At 40.7% G+C, this 25,986-nt stretch overlaps 1 protein-coding gene across 1 annotated transcript in view; it reads left to right on the forward strand.

Moving 5' to 3' along the window:
* Positions 1 to 739: 739 nt before the first annotated feature.
* Positions 740 to 25,986, forward strand: part of gbe1a (glucan (1,4-alpha-), branching enzyme 1a) — a 151,805-nt gene continuing 126,558 nt past the window's right edge. The window contains exons 1-2 of the mRNA XM_084104994.1: positions 740 to 902; positions 19,593 to 19,762. Of these exons, the coding sequence (XP_083961120.1) occupies positions 763 to 902; positions 19,593 to 19,762 (310 nt within the window). The 5' untranslated portion in view covers positions 740 to 762. The remainder of the gene's footprint in view (positions 903 to 19,592; positions 19,763 to 25,986) is intronic.

The raw sequence follows: 25,986 nt of genomic DNA on the forward strand, positions 1-25,986 counted from the left end.
AAAAGTGTGGGAATACTGTGGGTGCACTGGGAAAAGTGTGGGCATACAGTGGGTGCACTGGGAAAAGTGTGGGCATACTGTGGGTACACTGGGAAAAATGTGGGCATACTGCGGACAATGTGTTGTAATATACCTGTGGCCTTAACAAACAACAAGATTAGTTTGGTTGTACATTACATTTGCCACAATACATGCAAAATAATTGCACTTGTTGAAAGTCGAAGTAGTACATTAGAAGTTATATGTTTCAAATAATTTAATTTATTCACAGTCATGTAATATATATATATATATATATATATATATATATATATATATATATATATATATATATATATATATATTTTTTTTTTTTTTTTTTTTTGCTTTTTCCCCTCAATTTTACAATCTCTGGACAGTAGCCTAACACATTATGTGACATCCAGAAAAAGCAAAGCCAAAATTGTCAAGTCAACTTTCAATTCTAACACTAAAAAAAAAGAAGAAAAAAAAAAGTATAATTTTTTTTTGAACAACTAGATTTCTCTGTTGCAATCAAGTCAGAAAAAAAGTATTTATGACTGCACGAACTCTGAGAGAAAAGGTCACGTTTGCTGCCAGTTAAGAAATGTGTTTTATATAAAAGAGAGCCTGTTCTGCTCTGAGCGCTGACTGGATTGGGCAACAGGCCAAGGTGGATTGGTCATCATAAGTTTGCGAAGCCCACAGAGAAGCTCCCACCTCCCTTGAGTTTGGACTATACGAGACATCCTTGAGCAAGAGATGCAAGTATATCGCTCTATTAAAACTGAGAGCGTGTCAGCAATGTCGGATTTAATCATTAATGAGACTTTACCAAACCTCGACGCATTTGTACAGGCGGATCCGTATATACGACACTATGAGGGAGAGCTGCGGAGAAGGTAAACAAACTTTTAATAAATTCAACCTACCTAGTTACTTATTCTTATTGGTCGTTTTATGAATTTATTCCGAGTTTTAAAGTCTTTGCAACAATTCATACACGCCTAGCCTATGTCTCTCACGTGCTGCACGTTCAGCCACATCACATGAATATTTTGTTGTATGAATATCTGAACATGCAATATATCAAAAGAAAGAACAGAGCCTCTGCTTTTAAACAACAACAGCAACAACAAAAAAACTGTTTATTCCAACTTAATGCCATTTTTTTTATCAACACTTGAATGTGGGTAAGAAAAAATAAAAAACAACAACATTTTGAACACAAATCTGATAAAAAGGTGTTTTTGAAACTTGGTGTTTACCAAGTGCATGCATAGGCAATGCTTTTATGGCTTTTTTCTGATTCTTTTTTGTCTGTTTTGATCCAGAGATTCAGTGCTCTTTCAGAAAATGCGTAATAGCGCCCCCTTCGGTATAACAGTGAAAACATGGAAAGCCGGAAAAATGATGGAAAATTTCCGACAGTGAAATACAAATTGACAGTTATTTTTGATGGAATATTGCAATATTTATTATAAAGGATTTTTTTTTATGTGCACATCATTGTATTATTTTTTAATTCATGTGATGTCATTAATAAAAAATAACTTCCCCTCCCACAGGCAGTGATGACGTGTTTATTGGCGGGGAAACGCCTCGGTTACGACTGTAACCTCGGTTCCCTGAAGAGGGAACGAGCGTTGCGTCGAGTTTGACGCTATGGGAACGCTTTGCGTGATGACGTCTTGAAGCACATGTAAAATCAGTCCAATGGTGTGGCGGAACGTCAGAGGCGGGTGACGTCACGTACCAGGAAGCTATAAAAGCCGGCCCGAAACAGAAAACGAAAGCTTCGTAAAGTCTGAAGTCGTGTTGACAGGCATGAAGGAGATATGGCAAGGTGACGCAACGCTCGTTCCCTCTTCAGGGAACCGAGGTTACAGTCGTAACCGAGGCGTTCCCTTTCAAGGGAACTCGCGTTGCGTCGAGTTTGACGCTATGGGAACGTCTATACCAACGCCTCCATAGCTACAAATGTCTGTCCTGTGTGAAATCTGGTGAGCAGCACTAGGAAGACAAAACATGAGACCCTGGAGCAGAGTCTAGATCCAGAGAGTAGAACCTGACGAAAGTGTGCGGTGAGGACCAGCCTGCCGCATCACAAACGTCCTGTAACGAAACTCCTGATATAAGGGCCTTAGAGGCCGCCATACTCCTCGTAGAGTGCGACCGGACAGCCAAAGGAGAAGGCTGTCCAGCCGCCTCATAAGCAAGTGAGATAGTCTCAACCACCCACTGCTCATCCTTTGCTTAGACACTGGACCTCCCTTGTTAGGGGAGCAAATGTCACTTTTACGCCACAGGGCAGCTCTGTGGACATACGCGTCTAACGCCCGAACAGGGCAAAGCAAATTATTAGCCTCCTGGTCCGATTTCGAAAGGGAGGAGGACCTCCAAGTGCCACGAGGGAAACGAGATACCAAAGGGGTCTTTCCCCACAGACATTCCACCCAAAGGAATGTGGTAAGCACCTAAGGCCGCCACATAAACCTTTAAGGTGGACGGGGTCAGACCTGCAGTGAACCGGTCCTGCAGGAACTCCAGAACTGTACCAATTGGGCAGTTGACTGGATCCAACCGACGGTCACTACACAAAGAGGTGAATACTCTCCAGTTCAGGGCATAAAGTTTCCTCGTGGAGGGAGCTCTGGACTGTAGAATGGTCTCAACAACCTCAGTTGAGAGACCTGACTCTATGAGCTGGGCCCCCTCAGAGGCCAAGCCCACAGGTTCCACAGTTCTGGGCGGGGGTGAAATATCGAGCCCTCCGCCTGGGACAGAAGGTCCCTCCTGACGGGTAGCTCCAGAGGAGGCCCGTCGAGGAGCGACACAAGATCGGGAAACCATACTCTGCCCGGCCAGCGCGGGGCTATAAGAAGCAGGCAAACCCGGTCCCTGCGAACTCTCTCCAGAACTCCCGGGAGCAGAGCAACTGGGGGAAAAGCGTACAGACGTAGCCTCGGCCACGTCTGCACCCTAGCATCCAGTCCAAAGGAGCTGGATGCGTGAGGGAGAACCAAAGTGGACAGTGAGACGTCTCTCGAGACGCAAACAGACCCACTTATAATTTCCATATCAGCTCCACCACCTCGGGGGTGGAGCCACCATTCCCCGGGCCTCGGCCCCTGTCTCGACAGAGTGTCTGCTCCTATATTCTGGACCCCGGGGATGTAGGCTGCCTTGAGTGACAGCAACTTCCCCTGGGACCACAAGAGGATATGGCGTGTCAGCGCAAACCCCCTTGATATAGGCGACTACCGACGTGTTGTCCGTATGTACTACACATGGTGTCCCCTGAGACCTGTGATAAAGCTCCTCAGAGCCCGGAAGACAGCTAACATCTCTAGGCTATAGAATGCCAGGAACGATGATGGTCTTCCCACAGACCTTGAGATGAGCGACCCTCAGGATCGCTCCCCAACCCGTGAGGGAAGCATCCGTCGTTAGCAGTTTGCGACGACAAGGAGCTCCCAGCACTGGGCCCTGGGACAGGAACCAAGGTTTCTTCCACATAACCAAGGCACGTAGGCATCACCGCGTGACCTTGATTGTGCGAAATGGGTTGCCCCTCGGGGAAAAACCCTCTGGTCCTGAGCCACCACTGCAGGGGCCTCATGTGCAGCAGTCCAAAAGGTATCCCGTTGGAAGCTGCTGCCATGAGACCCAACAGTCTCTGGAACTGTTTGACAGTGAGTAGCTGGCCTAGCTTTACACTTCTCACAGCTGCCAGGATCGAAGCGTGGCGAAGACAGGCGCGCCTGCATCGACACTGAATCCCAAACCACGCCTAAAAAAGTGGTCCTCTAAAATAGAGAAGCACACTTTTCTTGGCGTTCAGCCGTAACCCCAACTCTTTCATATGGGCGAGAACAACATCTCGATGTTGAACCGCCATCTAATGCGACTGAGCTAAAATCAACCAATCGTCGATGTAGTTCGTGATGCGAATACCCCGGAGGCGCAGAGGCGCCAGAGCTGCATCCACGCATTTGGTGAAAGTGCGGGGTGATAAAGCCAGGCCGAATGGAAGAACTCGATATTGGTATGCTTTGCCCCCGAAAGCAAACCTCAGGAACTTCCAATGACACGGACGGATGGAAATATGCGTCCTTGAGGTCTATCGTGACAAACCAGTCCTCGGACTAATCTGTGGCACGATTGTCTCAATGTTAACATTTTGAACTTGAGCTGCATGACAACTCGAAGACCTAAAATGGGACGCAATCCCCCGTCCTACTTTGGAACTATGAAGTACCGGCTGTAAAACCCGGTTTCCCTGTTGGAGGGAGGTACATATTCTATGGCCCCTTTCTCTAACAGAGTGTTTACTTCCTGTTCCATAACCAGAACCTGCTCGGGGCCCACCATTGTGGGCAGGACCCCCATAAACCGCGGTGGGCGTTACTAGAATTGTATCTAATACCCTTTTTCCACGGTCTGCAGGACCCAACGAGAAACATTTGACAGTAGCTTCCACGCTGTCAAAGATTCTACTAGAGGTACCAGTCTCTCGAGACTGGTTTCTGGATTTTGTTGCTGTTGAGTAGTCGGTTCGTCGCCCTGTAACGGCGCACCGGCAGGGAACGACCAAACAGACTGCTCTAGCACCCTCCTCAGAGGGGGCGGGCATCCCGAGGCCACTACGTTTCCGGGTGGACCTTGAGATATGTGCTCGCCGGAGACCGCTGCGCCCTGTAACACCGGAGGCGGCAGGGTTAGCAGAACGGTCCCCTGAGGGCACCGAAGAGAGACGGCACCGTATTTTTCTCCTGCTGTTGAGCAGTCGGTTCGTCGCCCTGTAACGGCGCACCGGCAGGGAACGACCAAACAGACTGCTCTAGCACCCTCCTCAGAGGGGGCGGGCATCCCGAGGCCACTACGTTTCCGGGTGGACCTTGAGATATGTGCTCGCCGGAGACCGCTGCGCCCTGTAACGCCGGAGGCGGCAGGGTTGGCAGAACGGTCCCCTGAGGGCACCGAAGAGAGACGGGCACCGTGAAAAGAGGTGTTAACCGCTCTGCTTCGGGGGGACTACCCTCATTTGTCCTGAGCCCTCAGACATCAGGACTTTTTCCCAGCAGCCTTCTTGGCGGTAATAACGGTCCGCAGATCCGTTTTACCCCTCGAAGACTGCTGGGTTTGAGAGCGCCCTCCGTGTCCCCGAGATTTTTGTGGGGGAGCACGGGAGGAAACGCTCTGTTTCTGAGTGGCGCGGTGCTCAGCGCTCTTTCTAGAGGAGTGAGGCTGCTCCCGCTCAGCAGCCTCATAGAAAGAACGGCGGGGGAGAAGTTTCTGGAGAGCAGCAGCTTGCTTAGCGGCTTCCTGTGATTTTGCTACCGCAACACTAACTGCATCACCAAACAGACCAACAGTGGAGACCGGAGCATCTAAGAGAACATGCTTTTCTTTATCCTTGATATCACTTAGATTGAGCCACAGATGCCTCTCAGTGGCCACCAGGGCTGCCATAGACCGCCCGATAGATTTAGCGGTCTCCTTGGTGGCCCTGAGAGACAAATCTGTGGCTCTGCGAAGTTCGGCCACAGTGTCAGGTCCAATTCCCCCGCCCTCCTCCAAATCCCCCAATAATTCAGCCTGATAGGCTTGTAAAATGGACATCGTATGCAGACACGCTGCAGCTTGACCAGCGGCTGCATACGATTTATGAACCAGGGAAGATGTTACTTTAACTGGCTTAGAGGGAAGTGTAGGAGCTTTCAGAGAAGATGCCGTTGCTGGAGAGAGATAGCCCGCAAGCGTCTCTTCCACCTTCGGCATCTCCCCATAACCATACTCTTTATATTTAGATATTGAGGAGTAGTGAGATGTTTGTGGTGTATAAACTCTGTGAGACACTGGTTTCGCCCACGATCTCGACACCTCGGTGTGGAGATCGGGGAAAAACGGCAGGCTCCTGCGCTGGGGCTGCGCACGAGATGGCAGGAAGCGTTCGTCGAGCTTACTTTTCGAACGAACGTCCTGCCTATCTTCTGGCCACTCAATAGACAGTCTGTCAACAGCTCTAGTAATGACATCGAGCAGTTCCTCAAACGCATGAGACTGAGGTGGCGAATCCTCAGACTCAGCTTCAATACTCACAACATCCAACTCCTCAGAGCTGGATAGTTGCAGTACTGGTGCCTCTATCGGGGGGGAAGAAACCGCCGCGCGTGCTTCCACACCCTGATGAGAGGCACTGGATCTGTCAGTAAGAGGCTGAGATAAGGCAGAGCCCGTCTCAACATCCACTGACAGATCCATTTGCGAACCCCAGGTCTGAGATCGCCGCCGAGCCTCAGCCGCGGCGGGACCCGAGCCCTGGGGAACGTGGTCGGGATTGAACCGAGCCAAGCGGGATCGGAGCGTCCGCAATGGAAGCGCACAGCAATGCACACAGTCACCACCCTCGAGTGCTGACTGGGCATGCTCCTCTCCCAAACAAACAACACAAAGAGTGTGTGTGTCACCTCCCGTTAAATAACGCGGGCAGGGATGGACACACACTCTAAACTGCTGCTCGCTCGCCATACTGAATATATATATATATGATATAGACAGACAACACCAAATATACAGACAGATTTCACACAGAGCGCAACTGAAGACTCAGAAAGCTTTCGTTTTCTGTTTCGGGCCGGCTTTTATAGCTTCCTGGTACGTGACGTCACCCGCCTCTGACGTTCCGCCACACCATTGGACTGATTTTACATGTGCTTCAAGACGTCATCACGCAAAGCGTTCCCATAGCGTCAAACTCGACGCAACGCGAGTTCCCTTGAAAGGGAACCTCACTCACATGAAATCGCAGCAATGCAATCAATTCCCGAAAGGCAAAATCAAGTCCCTGTCTAATGTTTTTCTTGTTTGAAAAGCCGTTGCTCTCGGAGGTAACGTTACATTAAAATAAGGGGGGAAAAGACAGCCGCAACTTCCGTTTCTATGCTGTTTTTCTTTTATATCGATATAAACGCTGCCTAGTAGACATTCCAGATGTCAGTATTCAAAATATTACAATCAATGAAATCGTTAATTCATCCAAAATGTAAATGTTGTCATAATTTAGGCTCATTCCAAAACCATAATGTCTGTTTTGCTGATAGATTACCTAATTTTCATTTTCATGTTAACCGTTCCTTTTTAATGCATATAAAAGCCAAAGTGTTGTGAAATTGACTGACTTTGTTTCTCCTGACCAGACTACCCTCACCTTAGAATCCCCATGACACCATCTCAGTGTCTCCGCTCACTTCCATAATAATTTAGGATTGATGTAGGCTACTTGCATTTGCCATACAGTGAGCGTAAGTCACTTTACTGTGACAGTAATGGATTCCAGACTTTTTTGATTATTAATGTTCATATAGAACTTGCGGTGAAAATATGGGACTGTCAGCTAGTCCAGCAGAAAGAGAAAGCAGCTAATTGGCCGGAGCTTGTGAAAACAGGGTGAGATGGCACACAGAGAGACAGCATCTGAGCTTGGCAGGTTTCCCCCATACCACCAGCCAGTCGTCGTACCTTGTTAAAATTCACTTTAATGTCTAGAGCCTCTCAGACAGACACACATGCACACATTCGTGCAGGCATGGGCGCACGCACCTGAGATTTCCATGGGGTGGTTTTTTGTGTGGCTGGGAGACAGAAAGGGAAAATTAAGTCAGGCATTGTCAGCAGAATATTGTCACAGGGGGTTTCAGTTCATGACGGGGGTTTGACAGGGAACTTTCTTAGAAAAAATGCTTGTGTGAAGTATGCAAATGAATTTTTCTGTCGAAATATCCATATCCCCACTTAAAATGTCACTTTTTCTTGCAGCTTTATGCCTATAGGAAAAGTTTTGTGGACAAAACATAATGCATTAAACAGGGTTTTCTGATTGTGAATATGGACAACTAAAGTGAATGTAAAAGAAGAACTAAATGTCAAATAAACTTTTGCTATATACAAAAATAGTTTACAAAAATGCAAAATAGTCTATTTTAATGCATACACTATATAAAAATATATATAAAATAATGATGACTTGGTGTAGTTACGAAGTAAGTTTTTGAGTGCAAGAAGCCCTGGTTTTAAATCAAAATTGCAGCTGGATGTCAGTGGATGTTCATCAGTTGCAGGGATACATTTTATTTTGTGATAAATAAACTGAGCGCTGAAATGGAGAGCAAACAATGCTGCTCGGTGCTGTGTGCACCGTATAAACATGATGGCTACGTTTAGACTGAATGTGAGCATGCAAGCACTCATCTTACTTGCACAAAAACAGATTAACTGTTCCTCAAAATGAATAAAAACAGTGTAATGCAAATTCAGAATATTACGCAAACCTGCAATTAAATGTTAAATTACAGAAATATACTTTATGAATTTAATCTCACTTTATTAACCAATGTCTTTGCTGCTGACTTTGATAATCCAATTCACCCATAATAAGTAAAAATTACTTTAGATTACCACATTTGAGCTTCATTTTTTTGTTTTGTTTTTTATTGTTGAAGTAAGAGTGTTGAACATTCTTCGCCTACATCCTATTGTTCTCTAATCCAGAATGGCAGCACAGCTGAAAGGTTTGTGTGAGCTGCGCCCTCTACTGTACATTTCCTTCAACCTGAGGCTTATTCATTTCACTATTGGTGTGAAAGGGCTTTTACATTTGCCAAAAATAGGACTTTAAAAAAAAAATACTAAGCCCAGCTCAGGTGAGAAAAAGTAACGCATTTAGTTACTTTTTAGGGAGGAACGCAATATTGTAACGCATTACTTTTTAAAAGTAACTGTCCCCAAAACTTAGCTACTGTCTGATAGATTGACAGCACCGTTGGTTAGATTTTACCCTCCCTCGTAGCCACTTCCCTTCTAAGATAGAAGCTTTTAAGGTTGAGTTTTTTTCCCCCTGTTTTTTGTAACTGCTGAGGACCAGGTGCTGCTGATGACACTTCTAGTGAGAGTCATTACATCCTGATATCTCTCTCTTTCAGCCCTTCGTGCAATGTCGTATTTATTGCTTTAGGAATGAATCAGTTTGATTGATTGCCTTCATCACTGATAATGGCCTCTTTTCTCTCGGGGGTCAGAGATTATGCTGTTGGCACTTTTAAAGTGCCTGTCTGTCATTATGTTCACTGTACATAAAGTAGAGAGGGTTAAAAGATAATGTGGCGGCCTCTGATATGTAGCATCCTTATGTGTACAATCACAGTTTACATTTTGTTCGTGAGTTAGCCAAATCCGACCCCTGACCTCTGTACAAAATTGGTCCAGAATTTTATTTGTTAGGGGCCAACCTGGTAATTGTGGTGTTTTTTCCTCCTTCCTCTCATAAGTAAACATGTCATACCACCTTTGCCTCCTGCCAACAGAGAAGCACTTTTTTTTTTCGCTGCCTCATTTATTCTTGCCTTCTTAATATTCCCTTTCTCTGACTATTTTTTTTTTTTTTTTTGATGAGGTTCATTTCTATTCAGAATGGTGCACCCAGGGGACTGGATAAATGCAAAGCTTATATGGAGTGGGAAACAAAAAGCAAAAGTAATATTATTTAGAGTATAAGATTTGAATAAGATGGCATACACCAATTAAGCCCATTCTGGTGCTGGTGGCACTCGTGAGGAATGCATAAATGGGTTTCTTCCTGAACTCCTGTACGCATGTAAAACTTTTTTTCATTAAACTTCAAAACGTGCAGTTAGGCATTCCGTGGGTCCACGTGGGGACTCAGAATTGGTTATGAGGTGGTCTCTGTCTGTGATATTTATGAGCAGTGCTTGGTTAGTAGGCACAGGTAGCAGTGTTGTCAAGCACTGTCAAGCCACACACACGTTTTTCCCTCCGGTGAAACACATCTGTGAAATGCAGGTGGTGGTTGTTTATCTGTGAGCTTTTTCTTTGTCATTTTAAAGCCTCTATATTTCAAATGTTCTGAAAGATTGATTAAAACAAGAGAGGGTGGGTTTGTGTGTTAATCATGTTATAGGGAGGGTCGTAGGGGTGATTTCTAGAGCCTAACAGGTCCAGGGGAGCCCACACGAATTACAGTAGGGTATGAATAATTATGTGTATTTTACATAAATAATGATCCCACAAACCTTGTTTTGTGTGATATTCGTTTTAACATCTTGGACATTCGTTTAATGATGATTAAAGATTTATTCAGTTCTCTAATATATAAAATGAATGAAATTTGAAAACGTTGCATGATTTAAATATCGAAACAATGTTACAATTGCAACCACATTGCAAGATAGACATGTTGTGAGATTTAAAAGTCACAATTACAATCACAAGTCACAATCATAAAAAACAATTGCAACAATTTGCGAGATATGAAGTCACTATGGAAGCTTGTTTCCGTCACAGAATAAAACATTTTAAAAGATAATTGCGACTTTTTATATCTCAATTGCGAGTTTATTTCTCAGAATTGCGAGATATAAAGTCAGAATTGCGTTATAATGTAATACAGATGTAAACTCGCAATTGTGATATAAAAAGTCTCAATTATCTTTTAAAATGTTTTATCTCGCAATTCTGACATCTTTTCTCCGAATTGTGAGACTTTATAACTCAATTGCGACTTTAGGCCTATATCACGAAATTCTGACTCCCAATTGCGAGTTATAAAGTCCGAATTGCGAGATATAAACATGCAATTCTGAAGTTTATTTCTCACAATTCTGACTTTATAACACGCAATTGTGACTTTATATCATGCAATTCTAACTTTATATCACGCAATTGCGACTTTATATCGCACAATTCTGAGATAAAAAGTCGCAGTTACCTTTTTTATTTTTTATTCTGTGGTGGAAACAACCTTCCATAAGTCACACTGAAATTTAAGTAGTAATATAAGAAAAAAGTCACATTTGCAATATGCAGTATCAGCAATATGCAGTAAAGGAACACATAATTCCATGCTATGGTCCTTTGTACATAAACATCCAATTACTGTACTTTGTAAACATTTTGAATTTTTGTTCATCAGTAGGGGGTTGATTAATGCTGTTTTGCTAAAGGTGAAAGTTGGAGTCGTGTGGTGCTGAAGCAATACAAGGAAAATAGTGAGCTTATGAATTTATGAGGTCGCCTTGTCTGCAAGATTGTTACATGAATACCTGCTGTTGCGGAGTGTCTTTAAGATCGTTGACTCACTTATTATTAATCTCATTCTACAGCGGGAACTTAAGCTGTAGTGCAAAATCACCCTTCAGCAGATCCCATTCATTGCAATTAACCGTTCGCAAAGACCCGTCCCCTTTAGTTACTGTTGCTATGTCCGACAAGCTACGCCGCTCTCACATCACTCCATGTTCTCACGACATGAAAAATACATTGCGGAGGAGAGAGGACACTGACAGCGCACTGAGAGACAGGACAGACCAGGTTACTTTTGATATAAAACAAAGTCTCAATTTTCAAATTTGGTCTTTTTTTTTATTTTATTTTTTAAGAAATTTAAATAATAAATACCATTTTGAGGCTCTTTAATGTTTCAGACAGATCGCTGTAGAGTCTCAGTTAAAGCTGCTTGTGAACCGATCATCAGCATCATTAATTTATAGCATCAAATAAACATGAATGAACATAAGAAGGAATGTTGTTTTAACCGCGGAAAGACGTCAGTACACTCCAACGTTAAAGGTGCTCTAAGCGATGTCACGCGTTTTTTAGGCCAAAACATTTTTTGTCACATACAGCAAACATCTCCTCACCATCCGCTAGCTGCCTGTCCCCTGAACACACTGTAAAAAAACGCCGTCTCTGTAGACACCCCAGGCTCCACAAACGGCAAGAAAAACAAACTGGGCTAACCCACACCACGAAAAATAACAACCTGTTCCAGCCGATAACAGACAAGAAGGATTTGGGGGTGGAGTTTGGGGGGGTTAGTGCGTGGATGAAGAGGAGGGAGGGTCTAGCTAGCCTCCGTTTTGTTTGACAATACCAGAGCCCGTCTATGGAGAGCCTGGCCACTCCCTATTAAGTCCTATTGTACTGAATTTTGGTTGTAGTTCCACCAGAGTTCCACTGGGGGCGATCGCCCATGAGTGCAAAATGAATGGGAGTCTATGGGGCTAGACGTCTAAATTTGTCTCTTTCACCCGATTGCCGTTGAGAAATCTCAGATTTGATTGTAGGTTTTGCAAGTTCAACATGGGTTATAGGTCGAAAGTTGAATGAACGAGTACTTATGTCCTTTCGATTTCTTACAGGTTGAGTTGTTGTTGCCCATAACACGCTAGCATTCTGCTAATGAACGCTGATTGGTCAGTGAAGGACTGATTACGACCAGAGATACCGCTTGATGGCATCGTGGCATCCGAAGCGGGACCAGAAACAAACAAAACAAAAACTCTTCTAGCACGTGTATTTACCTGTGTCAGCTGTGTTGTCGATACCTCGAGAGAAAAGACCAAAGTGACTGAAGGATTGCAGGATAAAGCAGTATCTCTGGTCGTACGATGTGTATGACGTCATTGACATTTTAAAAGCAAATAAGTGACTAATAAATCTAACACCCAGCAATGTGTAATTTCTTTGCATCTCCTTTCGAATACAACATTCAAATTACTAAACAAAAAATTACATCCTGAGAAAAGTGGATTTTGATGTGTATAGCGCCATAGACCTCCATTCATTCTGCACTCGTCCTGTGAGTGCCCTCATATGGAACCAGAGTGGAACTGCAATCAGTTCAGAAGCCGGAAGTTTACTGAGAGTGGAACTTCTCCCCTTATTAGACATTCTCTGACAATACTTAAAACATCAACAAGAAGTGACGTCACCCAACATCACTTAGGGCACCTTTAATCTACTTACTCTCCTGACTGCTTTGTCGGACAAAAATGGCGGATTCGGCGGATGGCTGATTATGATTGGTCAGATCGCCTGTCAATCAAACTCCCTGCGAAGGGTCAATTGCATGGAAAGAGTGGTAGCCTACATTATTCAAAATTTATATTTTGATCTTTCATATTCGTCTTTGGAATACAAAGTCATATAGGTTAGGAAGGACATGAGATGGATTTTCTTTGCAACTTAACATGCAGTAGAGCGTTGATCAGTCGCAGTGCTTTTGCAAAGCCACTGTGATGGATTCATGGGTGAGGGAAGACAGAGGCATTTGATATTATTGCAGGAACCCTGAGCAATTTTTGGACTTGAGTTCCTTGCTTAAGGGTGCACAACACTGGTCAGGAATAGACACTGTAGGAAGCCAGCAGCCCTCCAGTGCTACGCCGGCATTTGCCACTATGCCGCTTCGCACCAATAATCAAGTCAAGGATGCTGAGCTCTGCACCGTACCATTATTATTCATGAGCTTGTTTTCCCTTTGTCTTTGCTGTTGCCTCTAAGAAGCCCCAGGTAAAGATTCACCTAGGCCATTCTACCCTGTGCTGAAGAAAATAGCATTTGGTCATAAGATAATAACTTTTGTTTCATCAGCTTCCTGCGGTTACATCCTGATTGGTGGCTGTTTAATCCCTCTTGGACATTTGAAGGGCTGATTGTTTTTTGATTCTGGTAAAGTCATAGAAGACACTGCATGAAGATACTTCTTTATTTTATTGCATTGCATTATTTCAGTTTACAGTAGTTTCATTTTTAGCACATTGTTATTAAAGAAACAAAAATGCATAAGAAGAAATAGGCTGACTTCTTATGGACTGGCCCGTAAAAAAAAAAAAAAAAAAATCTGGTTTTCCTCCATCTTAATAAATTGTCATGCTAACTTTATAGCTTTGTACTTGATTGTTTGGCTTATTTATTTACAAAAAGAAATTAATCTGCATCTCCCACATGAACACCTCTGATCAATGTGCTTGAAGCATTTGTGCTAACCACTAAACCACAGCTTCAGTAAGAGTTTTAGTTCCAAGGTGTGTCCTCATCTTAAGAAAGGAACCTCAGTATTTAAAAAAAAAAAAAAAAAAAAAAAACGTCAATATCCTAGACTGGCTGAGTCAGGCAAAGGCTTAGTCCCTGATGGCAAATCCAGGAGACAAAAACAGGCTTTGCGTCCTCATCCTTCTTCTTTAATTGGTTAAATTAACAGTTAAGATGTGGTTTGTGTCAGCAGAAGGTCAGCAAGAAGTTTCTCGGCCTCTCCGTCTCTGTCTTTCTCATTCATAATAGGGTGCTTCTTCAACGTTTGCTATCTTGTTTGTTTCATTCTGTGGTGGAAATTACATTTTGAATATTTTTTGTGATAAAATTGTCTTGGCCTAATTTGGCCAAGCTTACATTTCATGCATCCAAAAATACACAATTAAATAATATTTTCAAACTTTTTGCATAATTTGACAAAATAAATAAATAAACCCTGACCCCCAATACCCACTGTCTTTTGGTATATTTATTGGTATAAGTTGTTTTTTTTGTTTGTTTTTTTTGACAAATTTGAAAAGTAGCAAAAAATACACAATCGTTCAAAAGTTTGGGACCAGGAAGATTTTCTTTTTCTTTTCTTTTTTTTAAAGAAATGAATACTTTTATTATGCATTAAGGATGCAATAAAGTGACTATAAAGGCATGTATGATGTTACAAAATACTTCTATTTCAAATAAATGCTGTTCTTTTGAGCTTTCTACTCATCAAAGAATCCTGAAAAAACAAGTATCACAGCTTCCACAATTTAAGCGTTACAACTGTCGACAATGATAATGATAAGAAATGTTTCTTGAGCACCAAATCAGCATATTTTAATGATTTCTGAAGGATCAGACTGGAGTAATGATGCTGAAAATTCAGCTTTGCCATCACAGGGAATAAATTACAATTGAAAATACCCTCAAATAGAGAACTTTTTAAATTGTAATAATATTTGACAATATTAATGTTTTTCTACCGTATTTGTTTATCAAATAAATGCAGCATTGGTGAGGATAAGAGACTCAAAACATTAACAAATCTTACCATCAGTGTAAGTGATAAGCAAAGCATACTAAAAAGTTTTCAAAGCAAAGTAACAAAAAGTTTAACGAAGTGCCCAGAGTTAAAGAAACAACCAATATTTGACAAACAACATAAATGACGTCTTATCTTACCATCTCACATTGCAGATATTAAATCAGCACTTCCTGTTTCTCTTGAGTCCATGTTTACCTCGTTCCACTCCAAAGCTAAACTACGCTTTTGAGTTTGGGTTTTGACGTCTCTGGGTGTACACAAGAGAGCCTCTAAAGCTGTGAAAGATCTTCTGTGATTCTTTTATTGTCACGCAGGGACACCAGGGGCAGAAATGAGGTGTTTGCTGCCGTGTGTTTCCATCCACGTGTAAGTGAGCTATCTGTGCGAAAAAGCGCTGTGTCATGATGAGTCAGCTCACCCCGGGGCTGTTAGCGTAGAAGATGAGACACGCGTGAGCACCCTCGCTCCTCTAACAATCTCTCTCGAGCTCCCCACGCTCACCCTCCGAGGCGTCCCCGTTCAATGAGCGTGGCCGTTCTCCAAAACGTGCTTTCAAGAGCGTAGGATCGAGTGGTCAAGTATAGCCTCTTTTAAAACTGACCGGAGCAGCATTCACCACTTTTTTGTTGCTTCTGGCAGCCTTGAATCATTGTTATTACTGAACGGCAGAAAGCTTGTTATTATATCCACAATGGCAGGCTGCAGCGTTTCCCACGTCCCCTCCATCTCCTCCGAGCTGGGCACCGATTCTTTTAAAGCTTGAGTCCGTTTGACCACCGGACTGAGTAAGTGATGGCCTGCTGAAAGGATTTGTTCAGTGGGTGATTAAATTGCTCCGGCTGCTCTATGGGGGTCATATTTTCCATTTTGTACATCCAGCTGGACTGACAGACGTCTAAAAAAACCCCTCATGGATCTCAGTGTGCGGCCCATCAGAACTAACTCGGTCTTAAGGCCTTGAAATAACCACTTTCAAAGCTTTCTTTTCTGCAGCTTTGTGGGATATTAATTCTGCTTCTTTTGTCAGCTATTCCATAAAAGCCGTCCATAAACGTCAGGTTTTTCGATTGTCATAGTCCAGGGGGTGATTAGATTTGCTCATTCACCTGGCAGGTTGTGACTGTACATCTGTGACTGTGGCTGTTAACTGTCAAACCGGTAATCGGTCAAGCGGTTTGGTCGTTTATGTTTATCTGGGAATCGTCAGGAAGAGATTCTGTCTGTTTTTCCTTTTGTTGGTCTGTCTGTTCTCTCTTTCCCCATTTCTCTTGCTCGCTCTCTCTAAGTGATTAAGAGCAGTGTTTGAGAGGCCACTTGACGGCACCCATCACCCTGTTGTTCCTCAAGTTTTAATGAGCACTTTAAACTCCCAGAGGAACCCAAATGAGCGATTCCCATCGGTAATTATTCCTAACACTGCCATGAATATGCACACAGAAGTCCCAGCTGGGCCCAGCACTCTTTACATCTAAACTCCAGCTCAAGCTCAGAGGTCTCACACTCTTTTACCTCAGTTATATGCCATTTAAAATGGATCGGCAAGCATGGCAAATGGCAAACACAGGGAATATGTAGAATAGTTATTCTTTTTTTTTTGTATTTACTACACATAGTGTCTCACTACACTTAGGTGTCAGATTAGTAACTGCCTGATCGTGATTATTTGACATAGCTGTGAATATTTTGCACTTTAAAAGTAGACTTAGTCTTAGTCCACATTTTTAACAGACACACATTCCCCTGTGTAATACTATGCAAATACCTGTTATCATATGCCATGGTTTATTTAGGGAGACAAAGCTTCTCTGAGAAAAAATGTGATTGACTGCTAAAGTAGTACTAGTCTCACTTTAATTATCACACGTTTTTGATGCATAGTTAAAGATGTGCACTGTTTGGGTCAGCTATTGCTATGGGTATTGCTCTTTTGATTTTCCTAAAACAAAATTCTTAACTTCACATTTCATCATTTGAGATTTAATTCTGAATTTGTCTGTAACAGCATGAAGTGGGAAATTCACAAAAAAAATATTGTTCTAATTGTTCAAAATAAGAATGTGCATTAAGCCACTTAACCAGAGACCGATGTGCCATTAAGCGTTAGGACAATTAGAGTCTATCAGGTAGAAATGTCAATTAACAGCACAGAGGAGGACACCGATCTCTGCTCATTTTCCAGTTGAACGAAAATTGTTGTGCTAAAAAAAAACTTGAAAATGTCAAGCCACAAATGAGATTTCATGCTTTGTTTTTCTTTTTCTTCAGTATTTCACACTTTTCAAACAGACATTAAAATACATTTGAACAAATCAGTCTGAGATTTGATTCATTTGGGGTTTCATTTATTCAACATTAAGAACACATGTCCACAAACTCTAAATTTGATCCACTTTCTGGTCTGTCATCCCGAAATAATAGGACTAGGTTAAATAAATATAGATTTTGTCGATTTTAATCTATTCTCTAGCGATCTAACGTTTTCTCGATGCATCAGTTACAAATCCTTGAAACATGGATTTCTGAATCGTTAATTTTTTAATCGTTTGTTTCGTCAAAAAAACATTTATAATGCTAAGAATTGGATGAATAGTGATTCGATAGCAATTCAATGCGTCAAAATATATTAACATTAAATTATTACAGGCACGAAATAATTCAGCCCTTGTGCTGCGTTGTTCGTGCCCTCACAGCTTTCCCTCACAGATACAGTGTAAAAAGTGATCAGTTGACTTAACTTAAAAAGTGAGGAAACCTTTGAACCATTAAACCGTTGCCTTAAAATTAAGTAAATAAATGTAATACGTAATTGAAAAATATTTGTTATATGGAAGTCAAATAACTTAACTTACATTTTTTCAATTACGCATGAAGTTTCTTTACTTAAAGGGGTGGTATAATGCCCCTTTTTACAATATGTAAAATAAGTCTCTGATGTCCCCAGAGTGTGTATGTGAATCATTTTTACAGCATGTTAAAGTTGTCCCTTTTTGAGGGTCAGTAAAACGCGTTGTTTCGTGTGTGTCCCTTTAAATGCAAATGAGCTGCTGCTCCCGGCACAGAGGGCGGAGCTTCAAGAGTTTGTGTGTGTTAGGCCCTGTCCCCGACAGTCAAAGCGGCATTACGTCACGAAAGTGCGGACTCGTAGGAAGACCACGAGTGCTTAGGTTGCCATTTGGGACAGGGCCTTAGCAGCTTCAGGCAGACTAGCACAAAAATGTCAGAAACTGTTCTGCCTTTTACTTGAGTCGGACAATGATGGAGAGACTCAAGAAGAAGTGACAACATGTAGAATGCAACAGGACGTTTCTGAATGGTTAGTTGATGAATTTATGTTGCTGATGTGGAGTTAACTATCTTCAAGTCTTTGATTAGCATATTCTGGCATGATAATCTATAAATCGCTTGCGTGGGAAGAACTGTTGTAAGAAATGTTGTATTGCATTTGTGTTACTTACTGTATTGCATGTTAAAAGACGGATGCAACAGCTTGAGCAGACTCACAAATGTGCTTTACTACACCAACTCTTCCTCTTCTCAACATGGACTGCGTGTTTCCGGGGTGGGGTTTATGTCAATTTTAGGGTTAGTGATGTCACTAACCCGGGAAGAATGTCGTGTAGTCCCTACCATCCGTTTGTTGTAGTCCTTAAAAAAACAACTTCTTTAAAAGCAAATATCTTCCTTTGCTTTGAACTTTGAGCATTGTAACTTTGCAGATGTTGTTTATGCAGCAACATTACACACTAACTAAAGTTAGAAAAGCGATAACCTTTAATAATTTTAAGGCAACGGGTTTCCTCACTTTTTTAAGTTAAGTCAACTGATAATTTTTTACAGTGCACACGATGCACACTTTACCGGATTTTACTGGATTGTGAATAGTACTTGAATAGTGAATAGTGAATAGTATTTTGATAAGCCGATTTCGATTCTTAAATCCTATTAATCGATCTTATAGTTTATGCTATTTTCAGCTGATGCATGAGCAAAACTTTATTTGTAGCAGACCTGCCATTCAATAAATTGCAATACGTTTTGTGCTGTGTTAGATATGAAAAGAGGTATCAGCTTTCAAATTCTGTCAATTTTATTATGAAGTTTGAACAATAAATACCATTTTGGCGCTCTTTAAAGGAGAAGTACAGGTATGTGTTTTTTTTTTTTTTTGTTCAAATACATTCTCTTAACCCAGAATCATGACATTTGTGTCAGTACCCAGCCTTCCTAAATAACACCCGAGTTTGTCTGAGATGCGTATCAATTTTATCACACATTTTCAGTGAAAGCCACAAGATTAAGGGAGCAGAAGAGCAAAAAACTCCTTTGAAAACCCTTTCTAAAGGCTACAAACTCTTCTTTTAATCACTGTGTGTGTTAGCGCTTGTGTGTCAGTACAACAAACTTTACTGAAAAGAGCCATGTGTGTATCTCTGCACCTGTGACTCATTAGCTGGGACAATTGTGCAAAATAACTTTAAAATAAAAGTGTTCTCTGTGATGCAAAGCTGACGGAGACAGCTGAATTTGAGTGAATGCCTTATGTGAACTAAGAACAACTGTCTGAAGTTGCAGAACGCCATTTCATGGAAGGGTGAGAAATGCTCGAGACCATAATGTCTTTGTCTGTGTCTGTTCTCTCTGTATATTTCTATTTTTCTCTCTGTTGTGTCTTCAGATACAAGCGGTTTGCAGAGTATCTGGCACAGTTGGAGGAGGCGGAAGGGACCTTTGATCGCTTCACACTGAGCTACCAGTACTTCGGAATTCAGCGGCGATCCGACAACGGTCTGGTCCTTAGGGAATGGGCCCCGGGAGCGGAGGCCGTCTTCCTAACTGGGGATTTCAGTAAGCATCACCACAATCCTGTAATTCTGAGAACCCTGTCTGTCACATTCAGGCGCAAACCCTTTTTAATGGATAGATCTACGAAGCAAAGTACAAGCGGTTTATTGTTGCCAAGGAAACAGGCCTTAATTTTAGGCCGCTAATGCTTGAAATGCTCTTCGCGTTTGCAGGGCGAGAAATCTGCGGGGCTTGCATTGAGTGATGTATTAAGCCGTAATGATGTGCGCTGCCAATTGTGTGCTTGTCTGGATTGTTTACATGTAGTCTGACAGTATTGTTCTTTTAGAAACATCAGGAGACGGAGAGGAAGAGGGAGTTGGACTGATGTTCTGTTGTTAAGTTTTACTCCATTAAAAGCCTATTTGATTTCTGTTAGAGGCAGGGTTCAAGATAAAGGCTAAATTTCCTTCTAATCTTGAAGTAACAGGAACACATCCTGCAGTTTGTGATGTCTTGACTGCCAAATGTCACCATTGTGTCTGAAAATTGAACGGATGCCCTGGTGGGAAAGCGTGTCGGAGATCGATTGATTGGCCAATTTGACAAACTTCATCCAAGCTTCGTTTGCACAAAGAAAAGAAAGTCCTCTGTCATATACAAACTATGCATAATTCTTTAACTTTGCCAATCATTAAAGGTTCACGTGGACACTCAGAGGCAAATTTTCGAAACATTTATATCTGTTTTCATGTTATAATTTGAGGTCGGTAGGATTTTGTAATGTTTTTGATGGTCAGTACCTTATGCTCTGAATTTATTTGATAAAAGAGACAGTAAAAAGAGTAATATTATGAAATATTATTTCAATTTAAAATAATCGTCTTCTAATTTAATATATTTTAAAATGTCATTTATTCCAGTGATGGCAAAGCTGAATTTTAAGCATCATTAATCCAGTCTTCAGTGCCACATGATCCTTCAGGAATCATTCTAATATGCTGATTTGATGCTCAAGAAACATTTCTTATCATTATCAGTGTTGCTTCTTAATATTATTATATTTTTGATATTGATATTTTTGATATTTTAATATTCTTTGAAATATAAACCTTTTGTAACATTAGAAATGTTTTTTACTGTCACTTTTGATCAATTTAATGCATCCTTGCTGAATAAAAGTATTAATTTCTTTACAAAATATATCTTACTGACCCCAAACTTTTGAATAGTATATTGTAGTTGACCAATACTATTAAAAAGATCTCTAATATTGGCCAATAATCAGTATGGTACTAATATATTGTGCATCCTTAGACGTCATTGTCATTCTTTTCAGAACTAACACCCAAATGAGGCTCATTATTGGATAAGCAGACAGCATGTGTACATAAACTAGTGGTTTTCAATCCTGGTCCCGGGGACCCACCGATCTGCACACTTTGTTCTGTATGTCTCCCTTATTTAACACAGCTGATTTAGATCATCAGCTCATAGGTGAGTGTATCAGATAAGAGAGACACACAAAATGTGCAGAGTGGTTGTTGACCCAGGACCAGGATTGAAATCCACTGACATAAACAATACTGTGGGCACAATTAATTTGAGTGAATTTCCCTCTTAGTGTCTTTCCCATCTTCATATCCAGATGGTTGGTCATATGTGCATTAGGCATGAAACATGCATGAGGAAACTTTGATGTATGATGTTCAAAGCTTTCTGCTTCAGTGCTACTTGAATAACTGTCAGAGAGAAAACACGGCAGAATGTGTAGGAAGAGGGACAGAAATATTATATGAAAAAAAAAAAACATCAGTGAATGAACTGAAGGAGAAAGATTAAGTTTAACCAAGAGGATTGCAGTTAGTAGTTGAATGAGATTATAGTTTTTATGGGATTATACCACAATTTCACTTTGTCATTGTTGTTGTTGGTAATACTATTTTCAAATACCCTGGACACATTTCAGGTCAAGTCATGTGATTTACTTAATGATTAGGATTCTTCTATTATTATTTTACTTCAGTTTTGTCACGCAGTTTTAGTTAAGTTTTGTTTTAGTCTTTTGTGTTTCGTCAGATTATTTGATTATATTTGTTGTTGTTGTAGTTCATTGTTTCAGTTTGTTTTTTAACCACTGTATGAGTTTTACAAAAGTACCTTTTATAAATGAAATGCTTTTGGTTTTAGTTTTTAGTGTTCGGTAATAGCTCCTATTTGGCTCGGCTTCTACAAACCGCAAACACACAACATAAACCCTACGCTGAGGGAGCACTGCTAGCATTTTGGCAGGATTCTCGCTTTTCACCATTCAATATTTTATTCTCCTTCTTTTGCTGAGAGCGTCTTTCTTTACCGTTTGTGTTTTCTTCACCTTGCGCTTGTGCCTCTGTTTTCTCACAAGTGAAGCATTTCAACGAATCCTTCGTGCTCTGCCTCAGAGCTCAGTTTTTCCCTCTGAGAGGGTACAGTTGTTGTTGGAAACTTTGAGTTGAAGTTGTTTTTTATTCTTTTTTTCTTCCCGCTAAGCCTCCGTCTGTTTTGACCCGTTACTGTCCTTGTATCTCAGAGTGAAGCTCTTAGCTGTCAAATGCAGGAGAGGGAACATCTGATACCTGTTCTGAGCTCACGGATCACATATTCTGTCAGTTGAGTCAGCCTGTAGTCCCTGAGAAGAGTTGGCCAAAAGGAAAGGGACTACTTTGTGTCAGTTCATGTTGTCAGGAAGAGATCTTAAAGTTCCTGTTTGAAAGCTGTTCTGTGCCTGCTCTCCTGTCTGGTCTTTCCCTCCAACCTTCTCACCTTTGGCTGACGGAAAGGTGTGACAATGTCTTTCATGAAAAAAGAAAGCTTTCATTGCTTCTGCTCACACAGATAAAACAGAAGGACACATATTTGTACTGTGTATATATTGTATTTATTCACCCTCATATTGTTCCAAACCCAATTTAAAAAAAACAAAATCATGCATGTTAATGAAGGAAGTAGCGATGTTCGATTTTGTGAATGAACCATTCTTTTGAGTCAATCATTGAATTGGTTGATCTGGTTCACAAAACTCGCAACTCGCAAGTTTAACTAACAGAGTGAATAATGAATTCAATTTAATAATAATTTAATTTAATAATGGCTGTTTGCCACATCTAAATCACAAAACCAGTCTGAAGGACTCATTCACTAATTGGACTGATTATACTCAAGTTCAACTCACTGATAGATTAGAATAATGACTTAAAATTTGTTCTGTTTGTTATACTTGGTTCACAAAACTGGTTCGAATTCACAAATCAAACTATTTTTAAAGTTCAGCTGCTCACTGACTAGCTGAATAATCACTTACATCCTGGTCTGCTTGTCACATGTGATTCACACAACCAGTCTGAATGATTCATTCGCCAAAAAAAGAAGAAAAAAATACCTGATCTGCTTCTCTAGTTTAACTCTTGGAATGAATAATGACTTAAATTTCAGTCTGTTTCTGAATCAGACTGATTCGGTTCTCAAGTTCAACTCAAAGCTGTCTTGTGTCTTGTGTCAGAAGACATTTTTTTATAATACTTTTATGGTGCTTTTGGGTCCTCTAACCCCATTCATTGTAATTTCATGGAAAAGAGTGACCAGCACAGTCTTCATTTTTGGATGAACTGCTCCTTTAATACATATAGGCCTATTCATTTTCACTGTTTTTGTTATGTCAATCAGTTAATCTAGCAGGAAAGTGTGTAATAGGCTATATGCTGATAGTTGTGTTGTGTTATCATTTTGACCCGGAGAGGATACCCAAAAAAAAAAAAAAAAAAAGTTAAATGTTTTCACCTGACACTTGCTTGTAAATTTCTTGTTATGCTTTAAGTCCAAATATTGGATTTAATCTTTTCATCAGCAATGATTTGAGTTTATGCACCTTATTTGAGTAACCTCTTTTCACTGAAGCAATGAAGCGCATAAGCTCAGATCAATGAGGCCAATGACCAATCCCTTTCAAAAAGAAATGCAAAACCTGTGTTAATTAAAAGAAATCAAGTTGACAAAAAGATTGAATCCAATATTTGGTGATAATATAGAATAATGAGAGATTTTCAAGCAATTTAAAAGGCCAATCATTTTTGACTGGGAACAACAAATTAGGTAAAGGATTTACAACACAAAATAGTTAAAATAGTGTCTATCTGCTCAGTGATTGCTAACTATCCTCCTCAGTGTTTGATCTGACTCTCAATAGTCCAAACACCAGTGGGCCACGTCCCAATGCGCTCTTTTCACTCCTCTCTCCCAAAACTGCTCGTCTCTGTGCTTAATCGGAAGTCCTCAGGGAATGAGAGTGCAACTAGAAAAATGCAGCAGATGTCTTATTGCCTCTGGCCAGCTTCAGACTTCTTCTAATTGAGAGTTGTGTTGTGATCCGCGGGCTGTTACGGGGAAACCGGGTCCTTAGAGTATGACCTTTAAAAACTCCCAAATCTTCGATACTTGATTTTGCTTCTCATTCCTATACATATCTATACTTCATGTGCTCACAAACATGAAGCTTATTCCTGGAGCTCCACTTATGGTGTTTCAGCAATTATGGATTATAGCTGGAAGACATCATGCATATTGACGCAGATCCTCCCTCAAAGCCATCTCTTAATAGACTGCTTACGTGCCTTGAAGAGAATATTGATCTCAAAGCCTGAAGCACCTATTAAAATGATAATTGATAAATGATTAGGAAAGATGGGGCTTTCCTGTAGCACAGTAGAGCGTTGGCGCTTGCAACGCTAAGGTCATGGGTTTGATTCCCAGGGAAAGCAAGAATTGATAAGAAGCTTGTGTTATTGACTCATTCCAGCACCTGATCGATAGTTTGGCAGTCCATTGGTCAGACAAGGACTTTGTGATTGAGATATTATTCTTTTTTTTATTTAGAAAGGACTGTGTAGATGGTTAATGAGAATTGACCATGTGGTTATGTTTCAACTACTTTTGGTTATGATTATATTTATTTGCAGTGAGCTGTGCATGAATGCTGGATTACATCACTGAAACATAAAAAATAAAAAAGATAATTCTGGGTAACACTTTATTTTCGATGCAAGTAACGTTGCAACTACATGTCAACTGACTCTTATTAGTAGACTGTCTGCTTAATATCTGCTAACACTTGACAAACACTTGCAAATTAATATAGTTAGTTTACATGTAGTTGCAAATGTACTTATAGTTAGAATGTCTAAAGTGGACTGTCGAAATAAAGTGTAACTTAATTCTGACTTTATATCTCACGAATCAGATTTTATTTCTCATAACTGAATTTATCTAATTCTTCTGATAATTCCACTTTATTTTGTACAAATTCAGATTTGTTTCATGTAATTGTAATTCTATTTTAAATTTATAATTTTGTTTTACAGTTGTGGCTTTATAAATTGTGATTGTATTTTGTGCAATACATTTTTTTAATTGTTAATTTTTTCTTTTAATAATTTCTCATAAATGTCGCTTTATATCATGCAGTCAACTTTTTTCTTTGCAACTGCGACTTTATCTGTTGTTTTTATTTGTCATAATTAGGACTTTATATATCATAAATGCATCTTTAGATCTTGCTGCTTTATTTCTCTGTATTGTTTCCTCAATTATTTCTTGCAGTTGCAAGAATATATATAATATATTCATACTTACACACTCTTTCCTTTAAAAAAAAAAAGTCTGTGGATGTACCATTGTAATATATATATATATATATATATATATATATATATATACTTTGATATGTATCATGACATTGGTACTTCAAGGTACTTCAAATAAAACCATGGGATAGTATTATGATTATGAATTAGGCTAACACATGATAATATAATAGTACAATGTGCAAAAAATGCATATCATGGTACTTTTTGCCAGTAAATACATAATGTAAACTAAGAGAACTGCTTTAAAGTACAAAAGCATAGTTCTTCAGATTTACTCCATCAGTGAGTTCATGGTGTGTGTGTGTGTGTGTGTGTGTGTGTGTGTGTGTGTGTGTGTGTGTGTGTGTGTGTGTGTGTGTGTGTGTGTGTGTGTGTGTGTGTGTGTGTGTGTGTGTGTGTGTGTGAGTGTTATGGATACATACACACCTTTCTTGGAGTTAGTGAATCCTTACAGCCGGGTGAAAAGGGCACATCATTCCCTCTGGGGAAAGAAGTTGTTTACTACAATTCTAGATCGCAGCAAAATGTTGTCTCCCCTCTCTCTGTGACACTACTTATAACCGTATGACCAGCGGCCCCTTTCCTCCCTGACCATCCCCCACCTTTATC

The sequence above is a fragment of the Abramis brama genome (genome assembly GCF_963993115.1).
Source record: "Abramis brama genome assembly, chromosome: 25".
Lineage (NCBI taxonomy): Eukaryota > Metazoa > Chordata > Actinopteri > Cypriniformes > Leuciscidae > Abramis > Abramis brama.